General features: G+C 48.9%; 11 protein-coding genes across 11 annotated transcripts; 7 read left to right on the top strand and 4 right to left on the bottom strand.

The window, feature by feature from the left end:
• Positions 1-884: 884 nt before the first annotated feature.
• On the top strand, positions 885-1,808 carry LDX57_004098 (acyltransferase domain-containing protein; the record flags this gene model as incomplete). Its single annotated transcript, XM_046085750.1, has 2 exons — positions 885-1,628; positions 1,716-1,808. 2 exons carry the CDS (start codon positions 885-887, stop codon positions 1,806-1,808), a joined length of 837 nt encoding a protein of 278 aa, XP_045941713.1.
• Positions 1,809-2,599: 791 nt separating this feature from the next.
• Positions 2,600-3,970, top strand: LDX57_004097 (uncharacterized protein; the record flags this gene model as incomplete). The annotated part of the gene is made up of 3 exons (XM_046085749.1): positions 2,600-2,897; positions 2,963-3,883; positions 3,960-3,970. The coding sequence occupies 3 exons, from the start codon at positions 2,600-2,602 to the stop codon at positions 3,968-3,970; spliced, it is 1,230 nt and encodes a 409-aa protein (XP_045941712.1).
• A 629-nt stretch (positions 3,971-4,599) lies between these two features.
• On the top strand, positions 4,600-6,472 carry LDX57_004096 (beta-ketoacyl reductase; the record flags this gene model as incomplete). The annotated part of the gene is made up of 4 exons (XM_046085748.1): positions 4,600-5,154; positions 5,225-5,545; positions 5,603-5,886; positions 5,989-6,472. 4 exons carry the CDS (start codon positions 4,600-4,602, stop codon positions 6,470-6,472), a joined length of 1,644 nt encoding a protein of 547 aa, XP_045941711.1.
• Positions 6,473-7,021: 549 nt separating this feature from the next.
• LDX57_004095 (uncharacterized protein) lies at positions 7,022-8,618 on the bottom strand (the record flags this gene model as incomplete). Its single annotated transcript, XM_046085747.1, has 4 exons — positions 7,022-7,210; positions 7,271-7,941; positions 8,004-8,268; positions 8,367-8,618. 4 exons carry the CDS (start codon positions 8,616-8,618, stop codon positions 7,022-7,024), a joined length of 1,377 nt encoding a protein of 458 aa, XP_045941710.1.
• Positions 8,619-9,160: 542 nt separating this feature from the next.
• Positions 9,161-9,713, bottom strand: LDX57_004094 (uncharacterized protein; the record flags this gene model as incomplete). Its single annotated transcript, XM_046085746.1, has 2 exons — positions 9,161-9,450; positions 9,473-9,713. The coding sequence occupies 2 exons, from the start codon at positions 9,711-9,713 to the stop codon at positions 9,161-9,163; spliced, it is 531 nt and encodes a 176-aa protein (XP_045941709.1).
• Positions 9,714-9,734: 21 nt separating this feature from the next.
• Positions 9,735-10,329, bottom strand: LDX57_004093 (uncharacterized protein; the record flags this gene model as incomplete). Its single annotated transcript, XM_046085745.1, has 1 exon — positions 9,735-10,329. Exon 1 carries the CDS (start codon positions 10,074-10,076, stop codon positions 9,735-9,737), a length of 342 nt encoding a protein of 113 aa, XP_045941708.1. The 5' UTR covers positions 10,077-10,329.
• A 574-nt stretch (positions 10,330-10,903) lies between these two features.
• On the top strand, positions 10,904-12,148 carry LDX57_004092 (uncharacterized protein; the record flags this gene model as incomplete). The annotated part of the gene is made up of 1 exon (XM_046085744.1): positions 10,904-12,148. The coding sequence occupies one exon, from the start codon at positions 10,904-10,906 to the stop codon at positions 12,146-12,148; it is 1,245 nt and encodes a 414-aa protein (XP_045941707.1).
• Positions 12,149-16,179: 4,031 nt separating this feature from the next.
• Positions 16,180-17,296, top strand: LDX57_004091 (zinc-dependent alcohol dehydrogenase family protein; the record flags this gene model as incomplete). Its single annotated transcript, XM_046085743.1, has 2 exons — positions 16,180-16,704; positions 16,764-17,296. The coding sequence occupies exons 1-2, from the start codon at positions 16,194-16,196 to the stop codon at positions 17,294-17,296; spliced, it is 1,044 nt and encodes a 347-aa protein (XP_045941706.1). The 5' UTR covers positions 16,180-16,193.
• A 458-nt stretch (positions 17,297-17,754) lies between these two features.
• LDX57_004090 (uncharacterized protein) lies at positions 17,755-19,572 on the top strand. Its single transcript, XM_046085742.1, has 2 exons — positions 17,755-19,050; positions 19,102-19,572. The coding sequence occupies exon 1, from the start codon at positions 18,057-18,059 to the stop codon at positions 18,993-18,995; it is 939 nt and encodes a 312-aa protein (XP_045941705.1). The 5' UTR covers positions 17,755-18,056; the 3' UTR covers positions 18,996-19,050; positions 19,102-19,572.
• A 42-nt stretch (positions 19,573-19,614) lies between these two features.
• On the top strand, positions 19,615-20,889 carry LDX57_004089 (aromatic alcohol reductase). Its single transcript, XM_046085741.1, has 2 exons — positions 19,615-19,903; positions 19,956-20,889. The coding sequence occupies exons 1-2, from the start codon at positions 19,877-19,879 to the stop codon at positions 20,820-20,822; spliced, it is 894 nt and encodes a 297-aa protein (XP_045941704.1). The 5' UTR covers positions 19,615-19,876; the 3' UTR covers positions 20,823-20,889.
• A 2,948-nt stretch (positions 20,890-23,837) lies between these two features.
• Positions 23,838-24,576, bottom strand: LDX57_004088 (uncharacterized protein; the record flags this gene model as incomplete). Its single annotated transcript, XM_046085740.1, has 2 exons — positions 23,838-24,482; positions 24,553-24,576. 2 exons carry the CDS (start codon positions 24,574-24,576, stop codon positions 23,838-23,840), a joined length of 669 nt encoding a protein of 222 aa, XP_045941703.1.
• Between the last annotated feature and the right edge of the window lie 381 nt (positions 24,577-24,957).

Raw genomic sequence — 24,957 nt, 5'->3', positions numbered from 1 at the left:
CTCCTCGTTTATTCTGGCCCCCGAGTTAACCGCTAACTGTGCATATACCGGAGTATGTCTCGCCAGAAAAAGAACAGCAGCCAGTCAGTCAATCAGCCGAGGTAGGCTTTGCGAAACCAGCGTGACAATATTGACCGACACATTATCTAGCGGTGCCATCAAGTCAAATATTGGCCATTTGGGGGGCGCCAGTGGACTGGCTGGCTTGATCAAGGCTGTTCTCGTCTTGGAAAAGGGAATTATTCCTCCCAATGCCAACTTTGAAAAGGTAAATCGCAAGATTGACGCTGATTATCTGAATATCTCTGTAAGTGTTCTGCTGAAGTCTGTCGTGGTTGCAAAAGAACTGTTGACTCACCTATGTTCTATTCTATCAGTTTCCACAAAAGGCATGTCCTTGGCCAGCAACTGGTCTCTGCAGAGTCTCTGTCAATTCATTTGGATACGGAGGTGCCAATGCGCATGTCGTCATTGACGACGCCTATAACTATCTGCGAATTCGTGGTCTCAACGGCAAACATGATACGGCGAAGAGTCCACCTCGGCTACGGGAAGAGTCCGGTACAAGGCCACTGAGTCCTTCACTGACACCGCCACGACAAGAAGACGTAAAAAGACTCTTTGTGTGGTCTGCATCAGACAAGAACGGTATTCGCAGAATTATTAAGCAATACAGTACCAGAGACCTTATTATCAAGCAGCTGTTACAGAAATATCAGCAAGTACGGCAGCAGGGTGGTAAACAGTCCATCGCGGCTACAGATGATATTTCAAGACTAATGGCTAACGTGGCCTACACATTGGACACACATCGAAGTAGCCTCCAATGGAGATCGTTTGCCTTAATGAATACGACTGAAGATTTCGCAAATATATCTTCGCTCATGTCAACACCAGTCTCCGCGCTCCTCAACTCGCCACCACGAATCCGCTTTGTCTTCAGCGGACAAGGAGCGCAGTGGCAGGGCATGGGTCGCGAGTTAACTTGTTACGAGAGTTTTAGAAGCGAGTTGGGTCAGGCTGACGCATATCTGCGCAGCCTAGGATGCGTCTGGTCTGTTGTTAACCACATACTGTACCCAGACCCATCCAACCACATTGACAATCCAGAGCTTAGCCAGTCGCTGTGCACTATTCTGCAAGTTGCTTTGGTCAACTTGCTTCGGCGATTTAGAGTCAAGCCCGCTGCTGTTGTTGGACATTCATCTGGTGAGATTGCTGCAGCATACGCCAGCGGCCACCTTCCAATGAAGTTAGCCTGGAGGTTGGCGTACTTTAGAGGGGTCTGTTCGGCCAAACTGGATCGCGATGGGCATTTGGACGATTCCGGGGAGTGTGTCTCCGGTGCCATGATGGCTGTGGGATCATCTGAGGCTTCTGAAGCAGAGCTACTCTTTACTCATGGCGATGTCGTTTCAAGCGTCTCTATTGCTTGTATAAACAGCCCCCATAGTATTACTCTTTCCGGAAACGAGGCTGCCATTGACTATCTTCACGGTGTTCTGGAGGAACAGAAGATCGTCGCGCGCAAGCTACGCGTCAGGGTTGCCTATCATTCGAGACACATGGATAGCATTGCAGTTGATTACGCCTCCATGATCAACGCCTATGCAGATGCCAGCGACATGGTGCCCTTCTCATCTGACATTCCATTAGTATCTAGCGTAACTGGCAAAGTCATTAACGACACTTCCGTTGCAGAAGCTTCATACTAGGCTGCCAACATGGCATCACCAGTGCAGTTCTCTCAAGCTGTGTCGGTCATGTGCCGCCACGGCGCCAAAGATGTGACGAAGAAGCTGGACTAAAGCCATCTGTTAGTCCCAGCAGTAGACCAACTTCTTGAAATCGGTCCCCATGCTACTTTAAAGTCTTCGTTACGGGACATCCTGGAGACTGGCTCTCGGGGACAGATTGGATACAATACCGTACTTTTCAGAAACAAGAACGCCGTGGACACACTTCTGAGCACCCTTGGCCAGTTGTACTGCGTAGGAGTGAACCTCCACTTCAGAGCCATCAACGAGCCATCAGGCAGCGTGATTAGTCGAAACATGTTGACAACTCTTCCAGAGTATCCTTTTGACCATTCACGGCGATACTGGCACGATAGCTGCCTAAGTCGCAGCTACAAGCTGAGATCTCAGCGACCATCTGATCTCCATGGAACTAGATCAACTGATTGGAATCGCTCAGATGCTCGTTGGAACTGGAAGATGGACTTGTCGGAGATGCCCTGGGTTGAACATCATATTATCAATGGCATGACGTTGTATCCTGCAACAGGCATGCTTGTCATGGCCATAGAAGCAGGGAAGGAATTGTGTGAGGAAGAAGGGAATACCGTAAACGGATTCACCTTTGAAGATGTTCATTTCAAGGCTCCCATCAATTTTACAGCCGCTAACGATGGACCGGACGCTCAAGTCTCTCTTCGCGAGGAGCCAACAAAGGACCGCTCTTCAGCATCCAACTTTTCATTTATCGCACGTTTGACTAGGACGATTGGTCTGAAAACTGTCAAGGACACATCACCATCCACCATCGAGCCAAGGAAGAGGAATGGCTATCCGATTACGAAGCGCGACAGCAGAGCAACATGGTCAAGACCATTCTCGACCACGCTAACGCATGCAATCGGAAGGTTCCATCCAAGCAAATGTACGAATATCTCAAAGAAACCGGATATGAGTACGGTCCCATCTTCGCCCGATGCGATGAACAGCGTATTCACTCTACTCTGAAGCATGCTACGGCCACAACTAGTCTATACAATACGCCTGATCAAGAGCACGTTGTTCATCCCGCATCTCTCGACGCCATCTTCCATCTTGCCTTCACAGCTCTGACGTCGGGTGGTTGCTCATCCATGGCAACCAGCGTGCCGTCGCGCATTGGTTGTCTCTGGTTGTCTGCATCAGGGCTGGCTCTCCAGATGCCAGCCGTCTAACTTGTTTGTCAGAAGTTACATCAGTGACTGGCCGTGGATTTATCGTTGCGGGAGGCTCGGTGTCTGCTGACAATGGCAATAATCTACGAGTCTGGTTTCAACATTTTGAACTGGCCAACATTACCTCAACACCTTCTTCGCTCGCTTTTGTAGCAGACCCGAAGCAGTTCTGTATGAATGTTGAGCAAAGGCTGGCTATAGACAAGCTTGACAACTGCCAGCTTCCGGATTATCTGCACAAGATTCATCCAGAAGATCGAGATCTGACTGCATTTTACGACGATGTGGCCTTGCTTATCAACCATTCCGTACATGCGCTTCTAGCATCTGTTGATCCTAGCGTCATTACGGCAGACTCTGGCAAGGGTGATTGGAAGCGACGCTACTGGCAATGGGCAAACCACCATGTTATGGAGGGTCGCCTTGGCGCATTGCCTGCGCTCACTGAGAGCATCGACACGGTGCTTGACCGAGTCAAGTCTGCGAACAGAATGGGACGTCTCTATGCCAAAGTGGCTTTGCATCTTGTTGAGTCTTTTAGGGATAGTGTAACGCCTCTGGACCTTTTAATACAAACTGGGCTTCTCATGGAGTACTACGACGAGTTGATGACGTACAGATGCATGAAGCAAGCAACAACATTTGTCGACCTCCTAGCCCACCAAAACGACGGCATGAAAGACTTGGAAGTGGGTGGAGGCACTGCTGCTGCAACTCCCCAGCTGATCAAAGCACTGTCTATGAATGGCCCTCCTGGCGTGATAGAATCGTCCAGTTCACCTGGGTCCCTTCGCTGCGACCAGTACTGCTTCACAGACGTGTCGCCAACATTCCTGGAAAAGGCGCGGGACGAGTTCTCCGTTCACCAATCTCAAATGGCATTCCAAACTCTTGACATCGAGAAGGACTTTTCTGAGCAAGGGGTTTCTGAAGGTACGTATGATGTTGTCGTGGCAGATGCCGTGCTTCACATTACAGCCGATCTGGAAAATACGTTCCGTAACGTCAGAAGGTCAATGAAGACTGGTGGCAAGTTGGTTCTGATAGAGTTTCTCCAGCCTGATGGTTGGGCGCTTGGCTTTATTTTTGGTCTTTTCCCTGGATGGTGGGTTGGACCAGAGAATGATCGTCCGCTGTCACCGCTGTTGAGCGCCGAAGGCTGGGGCCGGCTTTGGAATCCAACATCTTGCCCTGGCAAACAACCTCTACCAGTGCCATCGATGCCACGTATGAGTTATCAGGGGCTTGCCCCGAAGACAATGATGGCGTTCCGTACCTGGTTGAGATACCGGCTCCAGTTGCTGACAATGCGTTGTCAATTAACGTCAGGGCTATCTCACTTCAATATCAAGATCAGTTAGCCGCCCGAGGGTTGGCTCCAAAGGGCACTCAACTTAGCAACTTCTGCAGCGGAATCGTAGCAGATACACTATCTGGGTCCAATTTTGCTCAGGGGGATAGAGATTTTGCTGTGCACAAGAACTGTTTCCGCTCCCTCGCTGCTGTTCAGCCATCGTCCGCCGTTAAGCTACCAGATAATCTATCTTTTGAGGACGCGTGCTGGCTATTCCCCCTCTCTTGACAGCTCATCATGCTCTGTTGGATATAGCCCGGATTCAACACCGCGATTGTGTTCTGGTCATGGATGGATGCAGCATTCTGGGACAAGCCGCAGTGGGCTTGCTTTGAATGAGGGTGTTGCGGAAGTCTGGTTGACAGCAGACAACAGTGAAGATTGTCAACGGGCGTCTGAAAGATTCAATATCCCTGGACAACACATCTTACCGACGTCTGCTGTTGGAAGCGTCTTTCCTTCGACATGGTCAGAGCTTCAACCCAAATTTGATATTGTATTCGCGACCACCTCAGTCGCCAAGAGATTGGGAGAGCGAACTTTCAGAGGCGTGGTGCGAAGGAATAGGCGAGTGGTGCTCGTTTCCAATGACAATGACCCTTCCCAATCTTCATTCCACTTTGGCGCTTCTTCTCTTCACGTCTCTTTCGTCACTGGCGACGAGACTCACGTGTCGCAGGAGTCTCTGGAATATGCCGTTTCTGCACCCAGCCTGCAGTCGCTTCTAGATGCACGCGGCCAAGTCCCTATGTTTCCGATCTCGCAACTGGACAAGGTAATGGCGTTTATGAGGCAGTCTGCCGGTTCAGATGCCGCTGTAGTGCAACTGGGCGAATCGGAGACGGTCAACGTGAGTATACACTCATTTCACGCATACTTCGCATGTTGGAATCTACATCATATACTAAAAGCTGTTTCAGGTTCGCGTTACGCAAAAAAGGATGGACTATATTGACCCAAATGCGACGTACATCATCTCAGGAGGTCTTGGAGGCGTCGGCCGATCCATAGCAAGATGGCTGGCTGATAATGGCGCTAAATATCTTGTTCTCTTATCAAGATCCGGTCCCAAGGCAAACGAGGCGCAGTCTTTGGCATTGGAATTTCAAGGCCGCGGTGTCCAATGCGAAATGCCCGCCTGTGACGTCACGAATCTCAGTGCATTGCGAGCGCTGCTCGACAGGTATTCAGCAACCATGGCCCCAGTCAAGGGATGTATTCAGGCCGCCATAGTACTGAAGGTAAGATCAACTCAATGAACAACTGTACGTTATGGGGAATCATTAACGAGGCAATAGGAATGCATATTCTCCGAACTATCATTCTCCAGTTGGAAAGACATCTTACAGCCAAAGCTACAAGGATCATGGAACCTCCATGCCGCGCTTCCATCAGATATGGACTTCTTCATCATGCTGTCGTCCATCATGGGCACTCTGGGCACCGGCTCTCTAGCATCATACAATGCCGGAAACACTTATCAAGATGCTCTGGCGCGCTATCGAGTCTCCCAAGGCCAGCGAGCCATCTCGTTCAACCTCGGTGCTGTACCTGACGCAGGCTACCTCGTTGCCGATGCCGAGTACGCAACCGGACGACGACAAATTCACGAAACGGTTAAATACACGCCTACCTAGATCCGCGATATTTTTGCTCTGCTCGAAATCTTGTGTGATCCATCCAGCAAACTGGCCACGGACCCAAGTACCTGCCATCCCATTGTCGGTATCCGTCCACCATCTCACTGGGCCCACCTTGAAGAAGTCTCGTTTGAGTTAAGCCAGCCGTTCTGGCAGCACATGCATCATATTCCATTGCCGGCTGACGAGACTGGGGATTTGGTCAATACGCACGGTACAAAGCCCGGCAAGCAAGCCAAGGATGTTGTTACTAAATTGGCGGCCGCAACGTCGGTCAACGAGAGCACTGAGCTCGTCAGGGAAGCACTCGCTGCCCGTATTACGTCGCTGTTAGGGATGGCAGGGGGCCAACTGGATGTGCATCGGCCCATGCATTCGTATGGTCTCGACTCGCTATCTGCCATTGAGGTGCGCAACTGGGTTGGCAAGACATTTAACGTTGACTTGCCTCTTTTTGTGATTTTAGGGGGTATCACTTTTGACGGCGCTGCTGCTACTATTGTTCATCAGTTTCAATCATCAAACTAGCGTAGGGTAACCAGTTACCCTGGGAAGCTGATGAGCTGCCTATTGAAATTGTCTTATTGGAATTATGTAGCATCTTTTAACGCCACTGGGGCTATACCATGCAAAAGAAAGATCATCATTAGTAGCTCCAAAACAATTTGCATTTTCGAATGGATTCAAGAAACCGAACGTTACTCTGTGTCTTTCCTACCTAAGCGCAGGTGGGTACGGCTAAGCGGACGGGAAGACCTGTTCTCCTCACCCTGTAATCGTATGTGCTTCAACCGCAACCTGGTCAGTGTCATAAACTGCTCGTATACATTACAATTACTATAGTGTTCATCGATTCCAACCTCTTCATCACCCTCGAAAGCTGGACTATACGTGGAGGTGCCGGTTTTTGTTTCAATATATATTGGGGCTGGAATTCCAACAAGGAGGTATAAGCAGACAACTTTAATGCAAAGGCAAATTACCAATAGAGTATGTTACTCGACAGACTGATATGCACAACCTAAAGTCCAATCACCTCGTGTACGCCCTGATACAGACTCATCTTACCAGACTAAATTACTTAGCACCACTCCTGGAGTCGATATGCATCTCCCATAACAGAGAATGGAATTTTTTAGCCTGGTACTCAGTGACCCCAGCTGTTTGAAGACAGCGAGCTGTGAACTTGTCGAGCGGAAGCTGCAGTAGCTGAGATCCAGTTTCATGGGGCGCAAGCTCAGAGGGCGAAATAAAAGGAGTCCCGGACTAAGAATGAATCAGCTGTCGTACATGACCTTTCTGCATGTTTTCCAATCCCCAACCTACCTTTGATTCTATGAATCTTCGAAGATCTCGGTTGTTCCATGTGCTTGGAGCAGCAGGGTCGTAACTGGCGGCCTTTCGGACTGGTCGGGACAGGAGAAGCATCTCGGCATAGCGAAGGGTGTTCTTGGTAGCCCCAGCATCCAGAAAGCTGGGGTTGACACACGCTAGAACAGCAGTCCTGCATTCCCGGCTGCTGGCAGGATCAAACAAATGCTTGAGCACCTTGGTCAACATGCTCTGTCGGAATGGAATATATGTCTTCTTGGCCTGCTTCCCAGCTGGCCCTGCAGAATCAATCCCGGAGACTCCGCGAATGCACTCTTTAAGAATAGAGAGACTAATGTTGATCTCGCGTGTTTCCTTCAAGCGTTCTGCTCCATGGTTGGAAATGTCTCGCGCGGCCTCCGAACCGGCAAGATCAACGATGTACAAAATCCCATCTTCCACAGCCTCGGGGGCTGGGTTTTCAATTCTGATGCGACAGATGGCATGGGAACGCGAGGAGCTGTCGTTCTTCTCCGTCGTAGCTGTCTGTCGGAACGAGTTTGCGTGATCGATCAACTCGAGAAGCTCCGATGAATTCTGGATTGGGTTCTCCTCGACGCCGACAAGCTGGGTATTGCCGAGCACGTCTTCCAGGACTGAAAAGGGTGATCGGGAGTTGAGGAGGTCTAGAAGGAATGCGAAATTACATTAACGTCTGACGCACTATGGGACTATCACATCCACTTACCGAAGGCTGAGTTGCCCGCAAGCTCGAACACGCTAAGATGTATGTTGCGATCCCCCGGCAAAGACCCGTGGAAAATTGATTTCGCAATAGACCGCGCGAGGCCACTGGCGGTGTACGTCTTGCCTGCTCCTGTTTGGCCGTAGGCGAACAACGTTCCGATATTGCCATTCCAGGCGTGCGGAAGGAGTGGATGCACCAGGTCTTCGTAGACGCTTTCAGTCGAGGCACTGGAGCCAAAGACCTTGCCAGCTTGAAATGAGAACGACTACCCAATCGACGGTCAGACGATATCAGTAGGCGCGTATGCTCCCATTTGGACAATGGGAATCGGGATGTGCCTGTTTGGGGGAAAACAACACTTACATTCAGAGGTGGACCCCTGACCACCCGTCGTAGCTGATGTATATCCACAACGCCACTGCTATCATCCCGGGGAAAAGCAGCGACAACTTGGCCCGATGACACTTCTTCTTCCAACATGGGCCGGATGCGGGTTGCCACCACGATGTTGGGGTTGCTTCTGCCATTGTCAACGGTCTTTGCCTCATAAGAGGGCTTGAACCTTGCGACCAGAAGTTGATGGCGTGCGGCATTTTCAAGGAGGAAGTTGTCCATGGCAAAAGCAGATTTTCTGAAGGCAACCTGTGAGTTGAGAGAAAGCCAGAAAGAGGTTTTCCGCTTCAGCAACTCGTATATGGTGGCCAGGGAGATCCAAGACCTAACCTTTGCGTAAGGAAGCGAGAACGAGCGTGGGCTATGGCTTGTCTTTACAGCAGTCTGTCCACCGTACAGCTGATGGTGGCATCCCGATTCAGTTGTTGTCATTGTCTTAAACCCTAAAGTGACTATTCTTGGATTGCTGCCTAACGCCGAATGGATGCCTTGTCGGACACTCAGACCCTCTTGCTTTTTTCTGCTATTAACAGAATAACCATCAAACTTCAAATTTGAATGATAGATAACAGTAGCCAAAAATGAAAGACCCAGGAAGGTCAGGCTAGTAATTTCTGCCAAGTTATCGGGATCTGGGATCTTCATGACCGTCACATAGAGTAGCCCAAGCCGGCCAATCTGTACAGACAATATAGGTCTATGTTTCAGGGGTCTACCCGAAAATGACCGATTTGCATTTATTCAGTGGCAATGCTGTCTCAGACCTAACCAGTAAAACTGGAACCAGCTTGCCGAAGAAGCACGTCGGTATCCTTTTCCGCGCCGATCCAGGCCTTCTTGATGATATCCTGTCGTTTTTGATCCCGCACGCGAAAGGAGGCCTTGAATGGGCTCGGACGCACCCCAATGCCCTGAGTGAGATCCCAAGGGGGAAAGTCTAGTCTCTTGCCGTCTTCAAACGCGTAGCCCCAAAGCAATCGCGTTATTGCCATGGTTACGGAGTTCCGACCAACGTATAGACCCGGGGCAAGCCCGCCGACCGAACCCAAAAGTGCTGACAGGGAGATTCGGATTACGTATCCACCGATCGGGGTCAAAGTCAAAGGGACGCTCGAAGATGGTCTCGTCCGTATCCAAGGCGAAGTGGGTTGCCACAACAGCAGTGTCCTTGGGGATCCAGAACCCCCGATAAACGTCGTCTTCCCCGCTGGCATGGTGTAGACCACCAGGACTAGGATGGCGCCATCGGAAAATTTCACTCACAATTGCTGCGATATAAAGAAGGTTCGGGAAATCGTCGGCGGTCCGGAGACGCATTCCGACCACAGAGTCAAGCTCCTAATGAGCCCGATCCACAACAGCTGGGTGCAATACACAAGCCATGACGAATACTTCGAGCACGATCGCCGTGCTGTCGGTCCCGGCCTCATAGCGGGCCCCGACATTATACCACAGCTCGGGTTCGCTAAGACCCAGTGATTTATTCAACGTCTGTGCAGCCTTGCTCCAGTTCCAGTGCGAGGAAGTTTCTGCGAGTTTCATGTTTCGGCTGAATATGCCCGTCTGACTTTTCGGTAGCTCGGCCGCTCTTTTCCTCCATGACGCAAGAACATCTGGCAGATACTGCAATATCGGGAAAGCCTCTTCTCCCAGGTTGATGCCTTGCAGTATGCCGTTCATGACGTCCTTGAGTTCCCTGACCTCGGGCTCGTCGCCCCTTGGCGTGCGCTTGTCAAATGCAAGAGTGAAGATCTGGCTGGAAGCGTGTTACTTTCAGAGTTGAACTCGTAATTGGACGGAAATAGAGGTTGGTTTAAGCCATCAATCGGATCTATGCGGACGACGCAGGTTTTACACATTCCTTGGTTGGCGTCAATTCCATGAAGAGCTTGCTTTAGGTCATCGGCACGCGTTTCCCAACTACCAATCCTACTGTCAAACAATCAAAAACTGAAGATGTGTTCCTTTTGTCAATTTGTGATGTGGTATCCATAAGTTGGTTTGAAAAGTTTATGGTTCTACCTAGAGCGATTTAGAATCTGTCATTATATAAAAGACCTTCCAAGCCTGTACCACCTGGCCTCCTGATATAGCGAGCTTGGATCAAAAAGACACAAACCATGACAATGCCTTCTTCTCTGTCAAGTGAGCTATTGGACGTCTATCTCAACTGGGTGCACGTATGGCAACGCACCATGAACCACAGTCATGCTGAGCCGGCACGATTGTTGGACATTGACACCATATCTCGGGTTTTCAAAGGTTCCAACATCAAAGTGCTATCAGACCACTCCCTCTTGGTTAATGTGATAAGTTCGTTTCAGGGCAGATTCGCAAAGGGAGAAATCACTGTCGGAGGTACAATCCCTCCTTCATGCCAGGAAACGAACCTACTTTCTGCGAACTACGATCCACGAGTTGATTGTACGTGCGACGGTATATCACCCCTGTCCTCCGTCCAGGATGAAGATTTCGACCAAGCAAAAGCCTGTCGATGCATCCAGGAAATGCTCCTGGCCTATAACAATGTCATGCAGCGGTGCCAAGAATGGAACGGACACGGAATGTTTACTGCAGAAAAGCTGCAGGCCGCAATCGAAGAAATCACATTCTGCAACATGGATCTCCAGAAGCCCCCGATCATCTGCTCCGGGGCCAGTATTACATCTCTCCCGGCAATCGAGGCCCCCGATCGTCGCCCTAGCGCGACGTGCGATACTCCCCTCAGCATGCATGAAGCCTGGTTTCCAACTTTCGAGAAGGTTAAACTGTGCGCCGATGCTAAGCACTTTTACGCAATTGCTTGTGGCGGAAGCCTGGTGGATGAAGGATTATTGCGTGCCATTGCAGATGCCGGCAACGATGTCCTGATTGGCGACTACTCTGAAGCTGCCACTTCTGAAACTCTCCGATTAATGCAACGGACTGGCTCGGCTGCCGTCGCATTCCTCAAGGCCTGCAATCTCGGAGGGAGAATTAGCAATTGGCAATTGGAGATACTCGTGGCATCTCACATCCATTTCCGAGTCTTGGGATATTATCGCAACCACGCCGTGTCCAAGCTGCCAACAGGGTTATACGGCAGCCGGATGACAGGTTTGATAAAGCATCGACACGTTGACATTGCCAATACAGTCGGTATAGTGGCTGCTTCCCTTGCGACAGGGCAGCAAATAGACGAAGCCGAGTACATAAAGCTCTCACACGCAACCACCTTGATCAATGACCTCGTCGACCTGCGAGGTGACATAATGCGCAAGCAAAGGGAGAATCCAGTTATCCGCGGTGTCAGGGGGTCCACTTGTCAGTACCTGAGCAACCAAACGCTGGATTGCTTGACCAGCGTCAGGGAGCTCATTCAGTCAAAGCAAATCCTTGCAATGGTGGCCATGGGATTCTGTAATTGGGCCGTCATGAGTTCACACCACAAAATATACGAGCTCGTTCATGGTGTCACTGAGAGAACAGAACCTCACACATGCAAGTATGACGGAATTGAGGAGCAGTATGGCTTGTTGATCCAGGCTCTAGAGCCATTCGGATCGTTGGGCCCCGGTCGGCCTCGCTGGGAAATGAAGCGCATGGATCTCGACAAGCTCTATAGCGTTTACCGTCAGTCTCCAGAAACGCACATTCCGTGGTTGGCCGATATGGTTAGGCTTTTGCTGGAACCTTCGACCTTTCGGAAAATTGTGGACGTGGTCCATTTCCCTTGGAAGGGTGACATCGGCCAGGTAGACTACTGTCCTTGAAAAACGATATTCGGCAGTTCAGCCCCGCAATATTCAACACATCTAGCGAATCCAAATTAGTTCAGTACGAACAATAACATTAATTGATCTGAACGTCTAAGGATTACCGTTTTCGCTCTCTTGTTTCTAGGCGAGTAGAACGATTCAAGTCACAATTCCCTCAACTTCAAATTAATCTTTTAGCGAAAATGGCCTTTTCCCCTCTACAATAGGGTTCAGGTTCAAAGGTAACCTAATTAGACAATATGGTTCTCGAGCATAACGTAGGATCTGACGAACTTGGCGAATTGGAAACAGCCCGCGGTAGAAACTATGCGTCACACTTACTGTTGATTGAGGAGCTAAAGCATTTACAGACTCTATGGAGAAAACCATTAGCGGACTTCTTCAGGGTATTCGCTCAATTGCCTTAAGTTATGCACGACCTTACTCAGCTATCCATCCCCACTTCCCCAAATATCTCCAACATGGTCTTTATGCACCAACAACGCCTAGCCGGTGACAAAATTTCAAACTGACACCGGAGACAGAAGGGCGACATAAAGTATTAGAGTGACTCTCGCTCATACGTCTTCAATGGTGAACTGTCCGGCTCATCGATCAGATGCGCAACGTTTCGTGAACCCAGCTGCTGCCTCAGGCAACATTCCCCAATACCAAATCCCCAATTTTGGAGAACGATCTCCACCGCCACCTCGGACAATTTCTCATCGTTTCAGGTCGATGATTGATACCTCGACCGCATCGTCGCTGAATGATTGCTTCATCGTGCCCTGCTTACGTCGTTCAATGTCACCCCTCAATAGCCCCGTAGCAACGCCGGTGGAAGCGAAAGAATTCTCCTGTTCTTTTTGCCACCGTGAATTTCGGCGACTGGAACATTTGCAACGGCACACGAGAAGACGTCTGTTCAATTCTGGAGCCATAGTAAAGAACAAGAGCTAACAGGATAGCAAAGACACTCACGAAAAGCCGTTCAGCTGTTCCTGTGGAGATGCGTTTTCGCGGCGGGACCTTCTCAGGCGTCATGAACGCATGGCGCATGGTCTTTTCAATAATGTATCTCATCGGTCGCTGAATGGAGCTACATCAACGGGGCCACGATCTTATTCTACAGAGAATGCGCATATCTTACCCTACAGCGACCCTAGTCGCCACATGGGACAGAATCTCAGATCCACTAGGCACTTCCCAACGTCACCCACCGGGGAGTGGCCCCAAAGAAGAAACCAACAAGGTTCCGCGTATGTATAGATCTCGACCACGTGATGGCGGAATAGTCTGTCAATCAGTTATAGAGAGGCCCGCTAACATACCTAGACATGAAACAACACCCCTCCATGGTCGGTTTGCGGAACTCGATAAGTTGCTTGGAGCAGACGGTAGGCGCCTTTCCAAAAGCACCTGAGACTTGAGTTAACACTTTATTCAAGACGGCGGCCCTTTGAGAGAGAGTGCTGGCGATGTGTATAATGTTCCTATTGGTGGTGCCCATAATACTGGTCCCTTCACTCGTTCCCTACCTGAGGTAAACACCCCAGTCTCCGAAATTGGAAGCCGTGAGGCCACGGAAGCTTCTCACCAGCAACCTACAATTCTTCCTTCCCCACCAGTAGCTTTAGGTTCGTTATCTTCATTCAATAATTTCCAAGATGTGAGTTAACAATTGCACTTAGGGGCCCAAATCGTTCCCCATGTTTCTCATCCCATCGTGACAGAGTGCCAACGAGAACGGCTGCTTCAATCACTGGACGGGAAGTTGCCCCAGGGTGTCGTGCTTCCTTCAAGCGATGCCCTAACTCGATTTCTCGCGGGATTCTTTACTGGATTCTATCCTCACATGCCCTTTACACATGCGCCAACATTCAAGCTTGAGTTATGCTCACCTCAATTGTCTTTAGCTATATTCGCTCTAGGTGCTGCCAACCGCTACGAGCTCTCATCAGCAACAACGTTATTCCACCTATCGAAGGCTACATTGACAGACTATCAACGTGAACGGGAATATGCCGCAATACGTAGATTGACCAGCTCCGAAAGAAGAAATTCTCTTCCCGAGAGAGACTATCTGGATGAGCTACGTTGTTTACTCTGTCTGGGCTGGTTTTCGACATGGCAGAAAGGCGATCAGCTAAGGGCTGAGTCTCTCATGCTCCGTGGATCATTAGCACAGACTCTGAGGTTGAGTGGCCTGGAGGAAGTTCCTCAATTCCAAATGTCTTGGGACACGTGGGCCCAACATGAATCAGCCAGGCGAACGAAATTACTTGCATTCTGCTTCTTGAACCTTCAGAGTGTTGCTTTCGACTTGCCGCCGATAATCTGGAGTCACGAGTTCAAACTACTGCTCCCATGCACGTGTCCTGAGTGGACCGCGCCCGATTCGACTACCTGGAATCTACTCAGGGACAATATGCCTTGTAGACAGGGCAATTTCCAGGATGCACTATTTGGACTGCTCGATACAGATCAGGGAACTACAAACCAGTGTATCCCTACTCCAGTTGCGAACTATGTGCTTTTACATGGGTTGATCCAAGCCATTACATCGAGTCACATCCTCCCCACAACCCTGGGCAGGAAACCATTCTCCGACGACGTGATATTGTTCAAGTGAGGTTCTACCTTCCTGGGCAGCTTCCAATGGGCTATTATATTGACATCATATCAGAAACGCCCTCCGTCGGTGGACGATATTCTGGCAGCGGACCCCAGAGTCCAACCTGGAGCCACTAGATCCAAATGGCCCCTTACCATTTACCTCGAGCGCTCTGTTGAGCCTTGCATATATTCGTAATTGCTCCTGCGTTACATATCTACACCCACGGGACCTTCAATCCTGGAATCCTGCTGGCATTGCGGATAATATGCAAATATGTTCAACTAGTAATAACGATTGGAACGAATTGCCGGCCGCCCAGCATGCTAGTCATATATTGGGTATACTGACAAAGCTTGGGATTCAATATGTGAAACATAACCAGGCACTGGTTTGGAATATTGAAGCCGCGTTATGTGGTTTTGAGTGCGCTGTCTTCCTGGAGAAATGGTTGAGGGGGCTTCAGCACAGCATTGGTGGTAGATCGCTTTCTGGTAAGTCTCATCTTCGTTTCTGGTTAGATTGGGGCTCTTCTTCACTCCTTGCTCCCGTTCTGATATTGATACCTTGATGTTCACGCCCGTTTTCATAGAGCCAAGATACTAACTCTAGCGAATCCAACAGAGCCTGAGCAAATTCTCTTAAAGTGGATCCAAGATATTATAAGCGAGGCTCTGCTGTCAATGGACTATAATGGCGACACAAGCAACCAGTCTCAGATCAAAGTTCTAGCCGATCGAGTTGTGGAAGTATGGTCAGATGTCATGAGGGGTAATTCGCCTTGGGAATTTATTACTATGCTTGGTGAAGCCCTGGTCGAGTACAAAAGGGCCTCTCACGTAATTTGATATCGTCGCAATCATAGATTAGGATACTAGTGCCATATGAAGTTACCCAATCCGTTTGCCTCGCAGAAAATTGAAATCAGGTCAACTTCCACCGAGTAAAGCTTTAGCTAGAAGAATCCCGGCACGCTCGGTCATCAGCTTATCAATAATTGTTTAGGCGAGCAGTAGTGCTGTTAGTTGTGAATCAAGGAGAGGCTCTACGGAAGAAAACCGTGACCGGCGAGGAAGTGGAGCCTCTCTCCAAACCTTGTTCTCCAAACTCAAATATCCACTTTCTCCATCCCTAGTTTTCATCACAATCGAGCTGCGAGAAAGTACCAGGGGATATTTGATCTTTGTCAGATATATCGGACCGTTTTCGCGGGACCTTTAATTTAAATTCTACATGGTTTGGAGATGAATCGGCCCGATTCCCTCGGGGACTTTCTAACACAACCCGAAGGCGAAGACATACTTCGATTGATTAATGATGTCATGAGAGCTACCAGAAAGATATAAATACCTCATCAAGAACGAAGATTGTAGGTTTCATGCAAGAGTCAAGATCACTCAGTTTTACTGCTCAAACAACCTCTGGGTTTCATCCCTTCTATTCGCAATGTCTCAAACTGTCATCCGTCTCAACGGCTCCAGAACCTCCATTCGCAACCTCCATGCTCTCACGGAGGCGATTCCGCAGCCAACCAAGCACGAGGTCCTCATCAAAGTTCACGCTGCCTCCTTGAACTTCCGTGACATTGCGATTGCTACCTCTCAGTATCCCTTCCCAGCAAAAGATGATGTTATTCCTGGCTCCGATGCAGCTGGTGTCGTCGCCAAGGTCGGTGAGGGTGTCAAGAATGTGGCCGTGGGAGACCACGTCATTGGCACTTTCGATTTGTCCAATCTCTTTGGTCAACAGATGGACTGGTTGAATGGTCAGGGCGGACCTATTGATGGCGTTCTACGTGAATACGTGTGTATTCCTGCAGCGTCTGTCGTGCATGTTCCGAAAGATTCACCACAGAGCTTCTGTGAATGGTCCTCGCTGGTTTGTACGGGTGTGACGGCTTGGAATGCCCTGTATGCAAATGTTCCGCTTAAGCCTGGTCAGACAGTCTTAGCTTTGGGTATGTTTCTCTTTGGTCTTGTTGTGGCACTCGAGAATACGCTAACTGATCGCGAGTAGGAACCGGAGGTGTCTCCATTACTGGCTTGATCCTTGCTAAGGCGGCCGGTGCAACAACGATCATCACCTCCTCGAGTGACGAGAAGCTCAAGTTTGTGCAGGAGAAATACGGCGTCGACCATGTTATCAACTACAAGAAACACCCTGAGTGGTCCAAGGAGGCTCTGCGTCTGACCAATGGGGCCGGTGTCGACTATATCCTCGAGAACGGCGGATCAGGCACTATCGCGGAGAGTTTAAACGCTGTGAAAATGGGCGGGAATGTTTCTGTCATTGGCTTCCTCTCTGCGGCGGATCAGTCCAAGATGCCGGATGTTGCTGGTATGGCGCTCGCCAAAGGAGCCGTGGTTCGTGGTATTGTTGTTGGGTCTACTCAACTTCTTCAGGAGGTTACGAACTTTGTGGCGACCAAGGGGCTGAGATTGCCTATTGACAGGGTGTTTGAGTTTAACGAGAAGTCTGTCATTGAGGCTTATGAGTATGTTGCATCTGGATCTCAGATTGGCAAGGTCTGTATCAAGGTTGCGGCGTAGATTTGTTTTTTCTTTCTTGTCTTTATTTGAAGCTAGAGATTACTGGATCTGCAAATATAACTCTAATTAGATAGACTTGGGCAAAATGAAGAATCGGTTGAACTAATCATGTCAACAAAAGAGGAACTTACGCAACACTTCTAAAACTATAATCAGCCATTGGCTAATGGCCCAACTGCTGAAATGCGAAGATCATATTCAAACCAATAATTCGAGCTCTTTTCAAGAACATTAGGTCTATAGTTTTAAACTAACCCTAATTCTTCGGATCATCCTCTTGTTGTTGAGCTGTGTTAAATCGGCCGAGTTCAAGAGTGCACAGATGGATGCTAATCGCTACGGCTACTGGTCGTAATCTTCCTTTTTGTCACCCACAGATTGGATTCTACCACTTGCTTTACGTGGGGCGAATAGATGCACACCACCTTCTTATCCAGGGGGCATTTCCAGCATGTAATTGGCGATGTAACCCCCAGCCAGCGCGTAATCGACGGCGGCCATTGGTCATGAACGCCCTGTGTCTGTGCGGCTGTCTGAGTTGTTCAAGCAATCTTGAGCAGCTAGTGCGATGCCATCGAACCGTCCGAGGGTATCCTCAAAACCCATATTATATGAACGGGGTACTAATGTCAGAAGGAAGTTCGTTTGATCCATACATCAACCTTTTCCCCCGATCGGGTTCTCTCGGTGTGCCCTAGAAAAGCTTAGTTCTTTCAGCTATATCGACGGTGAGCTTCAGAAGTCCGATATCTCGGCAATTATGCAGCGCTCCCCATATTTCAACGATGAATATACTGTCGGATGGATTTCCGGTTCTAGCGAAGAACTTGTTGTCGCTATGGCCATGCTAGACGAGGAACACGGAACCCCCCAGGCCATCCCCGAAGAAGACACGAGTTCGTATCATTTAGGCAGCATCGGTGATCACAAAATTGCGATGACTTGTCTACCAGCAGGACAAATAGACATGGCTCCTTCTGTTATCGCAGCTGAAAATATGCGACGGACATTCACAAACTTGAAAGTAACTCTTTCCGTCAGCACGGGCGGCGGGGTCCCAGGTGCGAAGAAGGACATTCGTTCAGGTGACGTCGTGGTCGGTTATCCGAACGGAATCTATCCTGGGGTGGTTCAATTCGACTATGGCAAATTGAAAGGTGGCGGGCTGATAGAGCGGAAAGAGTGGTTGTGTGCACCACATCGAAAATTTGTGGGTGCTATCGACATCCTGAGGGCGTACCACTCCCGACCGAAAAATCCCGTCAACAACATGTTGGCGATTATCAAGGGGTTAGGAACGGCATATCAGTATCCTCCTGAGGGCGATGCCACCGATCTATTGTATAGAGCGGACTATGAGCATGCTTCCTCTGGTGAGCTCTGTGACGAATGCGATAAAGAAGCACTAGTGTTCAGGAATTCGCGACATTTTCCATCGAAGCCAAAAGTGCACTATGGTAACATTGCATCTGGAAGCATGACAATCATGAGTGGAGTTGAAAGAGACAAGATCAACCGGCGCTATGATGATTCCGTTCTTTGCTTGGATACACAGGCGGCCGGACTCTCCTACAGCCTCGAATGTATTGCTATCCGAGGGATAAGTGATTACTCAGACTCGCACGCAAATGACCAATGGCGGAAGCGCGCGATGGCCGTTGCCTCAGCATATGCTAAGGAGCTTCTATCATTGATGTAGCCTTACAAAGTGGAATCTTCCCTTCCTGTAGAGCCCTGGTTACTCCTCGATCGCGGTTAGTGATTGTGATCATAGGAAATCTACCATCGCTGCTAATATTTCATAGGAATTTCGCAAAGCATGCCACGAAGGATTGCCCAGAGACCCTATGACCAATATTGTATGAATGTTGAAGGTATCAATCTCCCCTTGACGCGTTTCTTATACCTTCTGCTAATGCTTGCGCAGCTTCACCGGCAGACCAACTTCGAGCCCTGTTGTTGCAGTTCGAGATATGGTTAAAGATTATCAAAATGGGAAATATCTAACCGTTGTTCGTCAACAAAAGTTCGAGCTCTCAAAACTGAATTGTCATCGGTGTAAGCAACTCAATTATCCCGAAAATGTGCTTCGTATTTGCGTCAGCTCTAGTCACTATTCCATGCAGCTGCGGGCCAATTCCGCGGGCGGCTTTTCGATGTGCGTTCATAAAGCGGGCCGATTCATAAAACCAGGTACATAGTACTGATTAGAGTTTCTCGGGATATTTTGAGTCTCTCGGGCCGGATGAACTAAGCCAGATGCGGTAACTTTTGCCCCAGCAGACTGCGAAAACCAAGTCAATGACAGATATGATGTGCTTATCAATCGTAATTAGCTTGCTAAGCTTATTTGTAAGTGCTTCTATAGATTCGCAATTGCCTCTGCTACTGACAAATTCTGCCTGATGCCACTGTATTCCTTGGCCTCGTCCACCAGAAAGGACTACTATAAAGGATGCAATGAACCACCGTTGATCTAGGGTTACTATCATTAGTATCCTCACCAGTCCCTCGATTCTTGGACCCTTTAAAATCTTCGACCATTTCTGCCTCTCTCAATTTTCAGTCATCTCCCTCGTCATGTCTCCAAAAGTCACGCTTGCAGGAGTAGGTGCATTCATTCCCCATACACTGAGCTCAACGACTAACATCAGCATAGGCCAGTGGAAACTTGGGCCCTGCCGTCCTCGAGCAGCTTCTCAACGCAGGGTTTGAAGTGAACGTTTTGACCAGAGAGAAGAAGGACAGCAAATTTGACAGTCGCGCCAAAGTCACTCAGGTGGACTACAACTCCTTGGAGTCTTTGACTTCCGCCCTGGCCGGCCAGGATGTGGTCGTGAATACTCTTGGCGTAGGAACCATCCCTCGTGAAGTCCATCTCAGGCTCGTCGATGCTGCCGTGGCCGCCAAAGTTCAGCGATTTATCCCCTCCGAGTTCGGCTCTGATACCACGAACCCCCAGGCCGCCAAGCTCCCTGTTTACGGCGATAAAGTTGCAGTGCAGCAACACCTCAAGGAAGCGTCGGAGAAATCGGGTGGCACTTTCACTTACACATTCTTTATCAACGGTCCATTCTTGGACTGGGGCCTGAAGACCGGCTTCTTGTTGAATCTGGCAGGCCCAGAGGCGGAGTTGTATGACGGTGGTGACCGGAAAATCAGCGCCACGACGCTTGCGGGCGTGAGTAAGGGAATCGCGGGAGTCGTCCGGAACTTGGATGCTACCAAGAACCGCACAGTCTACATCCGTGAAGCCGAAATAACCCAGAACCAGTTGCTGAAACTCTCGAAGAAGCAGTTGGCTACGAAGGTCGTCAGTACCGACCAGCTGGAAAAGGATGCTTTCGCGGAATTGCAGAAACCGAGTCCGAATTTGGGTGTTTTTGCTTTTAACCTGATCAAACGCACCATTTTTGGTGACGGATATGGTTCTCAATTCCCGGCAGAGAATGTGTTTAACGATCTACTAGGGGTTGGCTCTCTGAGTGAAGCAAAACTTGAAGATATTGTTGTCCGGCACAGCTAGTGGGCCCGCCTTATATATATGTAGCACATCTCAGCGTTTAAATCTACCAAGACAATTTCCAAAGCCTTCAGACTAGTTGTTGAAGTCAGGGCAAATTGTAGTTCTTTAACCACAAAGTATAGTAACTCAGACTCAGCTTTTATACTACTCTGGTGCAATACTCTTCTACTTGTACAATATAAAGCATCACCATATGATTCATTATTCAGTAAGTTTTATGCATGATCAGAGCTTTATGCGGCGGAATAGGACAGCGTACCGAGACACTATCCTCAGCCTGGACTAGCTCGATACAATCCGCTGATGCCATCATGATTAGTCAGACAATCGCCAACTGCGACCGTTCAATCTCAAGCCACTTCTGGATTTCTTCAAGACACGTTGACATAATTGCCATAATGACCACTTGATGGTGAATAATATTTGGCTTCAGTTCCGCCCGTTGAGTAGTAAAATTGTCACTGGAACGTCGAGAGTTTCATCTATCTACTCTCACTATGGCACATATGGAAGCTGTATGATAAACCCCGTATCCCAATCATTTTCTGTCAAAAGCCAATTTCACTGTGTTATATACTGACATGGAAGCGGAACGAGACAGCTGGCAAGTGCTGGCAAGCGTCAGCGTTCCGAGTCGGACTCAAACTTTCCATGGTTTAGAGACCAATCGTCTGAAGTATCTAATGGAAAATCTATGGAGTACATACAGCAACCTTTCCCACTGACCTTGAATCGCGGCCCAGAGTTTGCCCATTCCTGACAACGGGAAAATAGTTCAGATATCCAAAAAACCATCGATAGGATCAACAGACTCAATGCTCTGGTATGTAATGATAGGGAGGATGACGACGAAGAAGAATGTGCGTGACCTACTCCACGGGCGGCGAATCTCATGATAATGTGTTAACATAATTCAGTGGACGAGCATAATATTGCAGGTAGGTCGTTGTTCTGCGAGGAAAGCGTTCACAGAAGGTCTAACTTGGGAAAGATGGAAATTTTGACTTCCCGCTCCTTCTTGCCCCAGGATCCGCTGATCCAAGCGTTCAGCCAACGATCCTGCAGAAGGTATCTGAAATGCTGCGAGAAATAGATCCTAGTCGTGCTCTCTTTGAGTCTGGTATTCAGGGAACGCTACCGAAGGCGCGAGCATCAGTACGTCTACCGCCATATGAAGAAGCCCGAAACTTGATCAACCGGTACCTACAACATTTTAATTCAATATTCCCTATCTTTCAAGAAGCTACATTGAGGAGGCTTGTTTCGCGTCTCTATACACAACAGGAAGTACTTGATTCAGGCTCAATAGCTTCTGGCTATGCGGCCATTGCAGTGGGATACAAATTACAGTTGTGGGACGCGACGAACGCAAATCAGGTAGCCGCTGCTGCTTGGACGTATTTCAACGCAGCAATGCGCCTTCGACCCGAAATATCAGTGATCGGAGACAACGCAGAGAGCAATTTCAGAAATATTCAAGCCTTGAGTATTATGGTTTGTTACCAGAATCGTTGAATATCTGTATCGCTTGCTTATATTCGGTTTAGTCAATATTCTTACAAGGGTCAATGCAATTCAATGATGCTCCGAAGATCCTGGGAAATGCAATCCACCAGGCAAGTGTTTTTGACTTGAAACAAAATCCCTCCTCTATTGGAGTTTGCCCCATAGAGCTCCAGCGAACTCGCCAGGTCTTATACGTTCTAGACAAAGAGTACGTTGGTCAAATCTATATCGACATGACTCAGTCCTCACCAAAACTAGGTTTTCTTTGCATTCGGGCCTACCGCCGATGATCAGAATCAGCAATCAAATAGCCGACTCTATACAGCCCGGGAACTCAGGAGCTGGTGACGTACTACAGCATTTCTATTCCCTGGCAGCAATAGAGGAGGGGATATACGAAGAACTATACTCGGCAACGGCTCAGGATAGACCTGGCATTGATCTCCTCGACGCTTGTTTCAACCTGGAACGCAAGCTTCGAACGTGGAGAACTAAATTACCATTTAATATAAGCAATACGTATGGCGTATTTGCAAACTCTCGGGAGGCCACCCTCTTATCACTGATGTTCAACAACTCTCTCATAACAATACATCGATTACCAGCTATTCATTGCCCAAAAGCCGGACTTTATTCATGTCATGCCGGTTCTGATTCGGAGATCGCCGATCGCATTGAGTTGGCAAAGAAAAGGCGCACAGAGGCGGCTTTAGCGTGCATCGAGTCAGTGCAGAACTTAAAGGCCGATGGCCCCTGGCCTTTTTGGTAAGCAAGGCACTGCGGAGGACCGAGGATTTCAACTAATCTCCGTCCGTGATTAGGTTACTACCATCTCCCATCGCTGCCAGCCTCATCCTTCTCCTTACAACTATCATATACGACCCTGAGACTTCCCTCACCAGCCGAATTGCCGATAGAATTGATTCAGGAGTGGAGTGCATGCGAACACTCAACGATAAATCCTGTGGAGAGTTCATGCAAACGCTCAGAATAGCAGCAGGCACTGCAAATGCAGCACGCAAGCTTCAGCAAAAAGGCCAAGACGAAATTGCTGCTCGGAAGATCGCTCAGGTGGCTATCGAGGGCGCTGTAATGGAACTTCGCCGCGGTATGCGACCAAGAATTCGAAATCAGCCGTCGCGGAGGCCTAAGCCTTCTGAAAACCCACACCATAGGACGTTTGAGCGGGAAGATTTACATTGCGACTCCGCGAGTGCAAGGCTTTTCACGGAAAACCTTTCTAGCATTCAAATGAGCTCAGTCCAACTGGACCCATGGGAGTCGCTCTCATGGATTAGGGAATTGGATCCTTCGCCCGGCCCTTATGAATGGAGCACAGGTAATGGTACTGCTTTTGAGTTTCCAGAGCCAATCACCTGGGAGGATTTTATATCGGGTACCTCGACATGATATGATATATCAAAGATAGTGCTTGTTGGACCTATCTGTAGGATACATACTCAACCAGCGAAAAGGGTACTTTGACTTTTCGTAGTACTGGGGAATGCCTCAATACTCATCACGACGCCGAAATTCGCCCATTCCATTTCCAACTTCTTGCCGTCCGAGTGGAGTCATGTCCAAAAGATGATAGGTTGAAAGGATAATCTCCATTCCCCTATTCGTAGTATCATACGTATGGTAGACTCTTTCTCCATCTTTCAGAAACACAGAAAGACCAAAATAACCGTTCCCAGGCTTCCAAGTGATCGTTTCACCCTTGACTTCGGCCTCGTGCCACGCTTTATGGGTTTTTGCAGCACTATAAAATGGGAACTGCCATCCCATGCGGTTTGCATACTCAGTGATCTGGCTGATTGGCGCCGTTGCAACCGCCGCAAAAGATGTATTTCTGCTCCAGAGATGTCGAAGATCCGGGATGTGATCCATACAGAGTGTGCATCCTATGCAGCCCTGTGAGTCCTCGGGACCCAGCATGAAATGGTATACGATAAGTTGCTTGCGGTCTTCAAAAAGGTCTGGCAGACCTTTTTCACCATCCATTGCGTCGAACTTGAAGCGAGCCGGCTCGTTGACCTCGACCATAGGTAGTTGGCGACGTGAAGTGGCGAGCCGCTGCAAAAGCTGTGTCGCTGCTTTTTCTTCCTTCAGCAGTTCTCTTCGTGCTGCTTCATACTCTCCGGGGCTAACAACCTGGGATTCATGTCGGGTTAGTCAGTAGTTCATTGCCAGGGTCAGTCATAAGCAAAACGTGATTATGTACCTCGTTTGAAAAACCCATCGCCATATCTGTTAGCTCTGCAGGTCTTATCAAATTTAGAATAGCAACGAATACAGCGTGTGTCAATGATAAGGGACTGATAGATAAAGGTAATGTGGTAGGTCTCAATTGCAATCAGTCGGCCCGGCCGAGGCGGGGATCTGCACGGCCCACTTCCGCCCCGCCGGCCTCGGCAATTTGTCGCTTATCTAATCACAGACTCCCGCCCCTGCCAAAAACGGAAGCGGAGTTTTTTCTACGACACAGCTGCGGAGAATGATATTGAATTCTAGCTTCTTTCATAAATCAGTCTACCGACCGTCTTTTTGAAAACTATCACTGGGTATACTTTCTTCTTCCAAAACTCGGGCACAAAAAGTCAACGCATGCGACCGCAGAGAAATGCTG

This window comes from Aspergillus melleus (genome assembly GCF_016097325.1).
Source record: "Aspergillus melleus strain CBS 546.65 chromosome Unknown contig2, whole genome shotgun sequence".
NCBI lineage: Eukaryota > Fungi > Ascomycota > Eurotiomycetes > Eurotiales > Aspergillaceae > Aspergillus > Aspergillus melleus.
The sequence above is the reverse complement of the archived record's forward strand: the minus strand, read 5'-3'. Positions and strand labels throughout refer to the sequence as shown.

Bases quoted from the DNA above. Each gene is read 5' to 3' on its own strand.
- LDX57_004090 (XM_046085742.1), top strand. From the start codon at position 18,057: ATGCAGCGCTCCCCATATTTCAACGATGAATATACTGTCGGATGGATT.
- LDX57_004089 (XM_046085741.1), top strand. From the start codon at position 19,877: ATGTCTCCAAAAGTCACGCTTGCAGGA. The intron at 19,904-19,955 runs GTAGGTGCATTC...ACATCAGCATAG, and splicing joins CAAAAGTCACGCTTGCAGGA to GCCAGTGGAAACTTGGGCCC.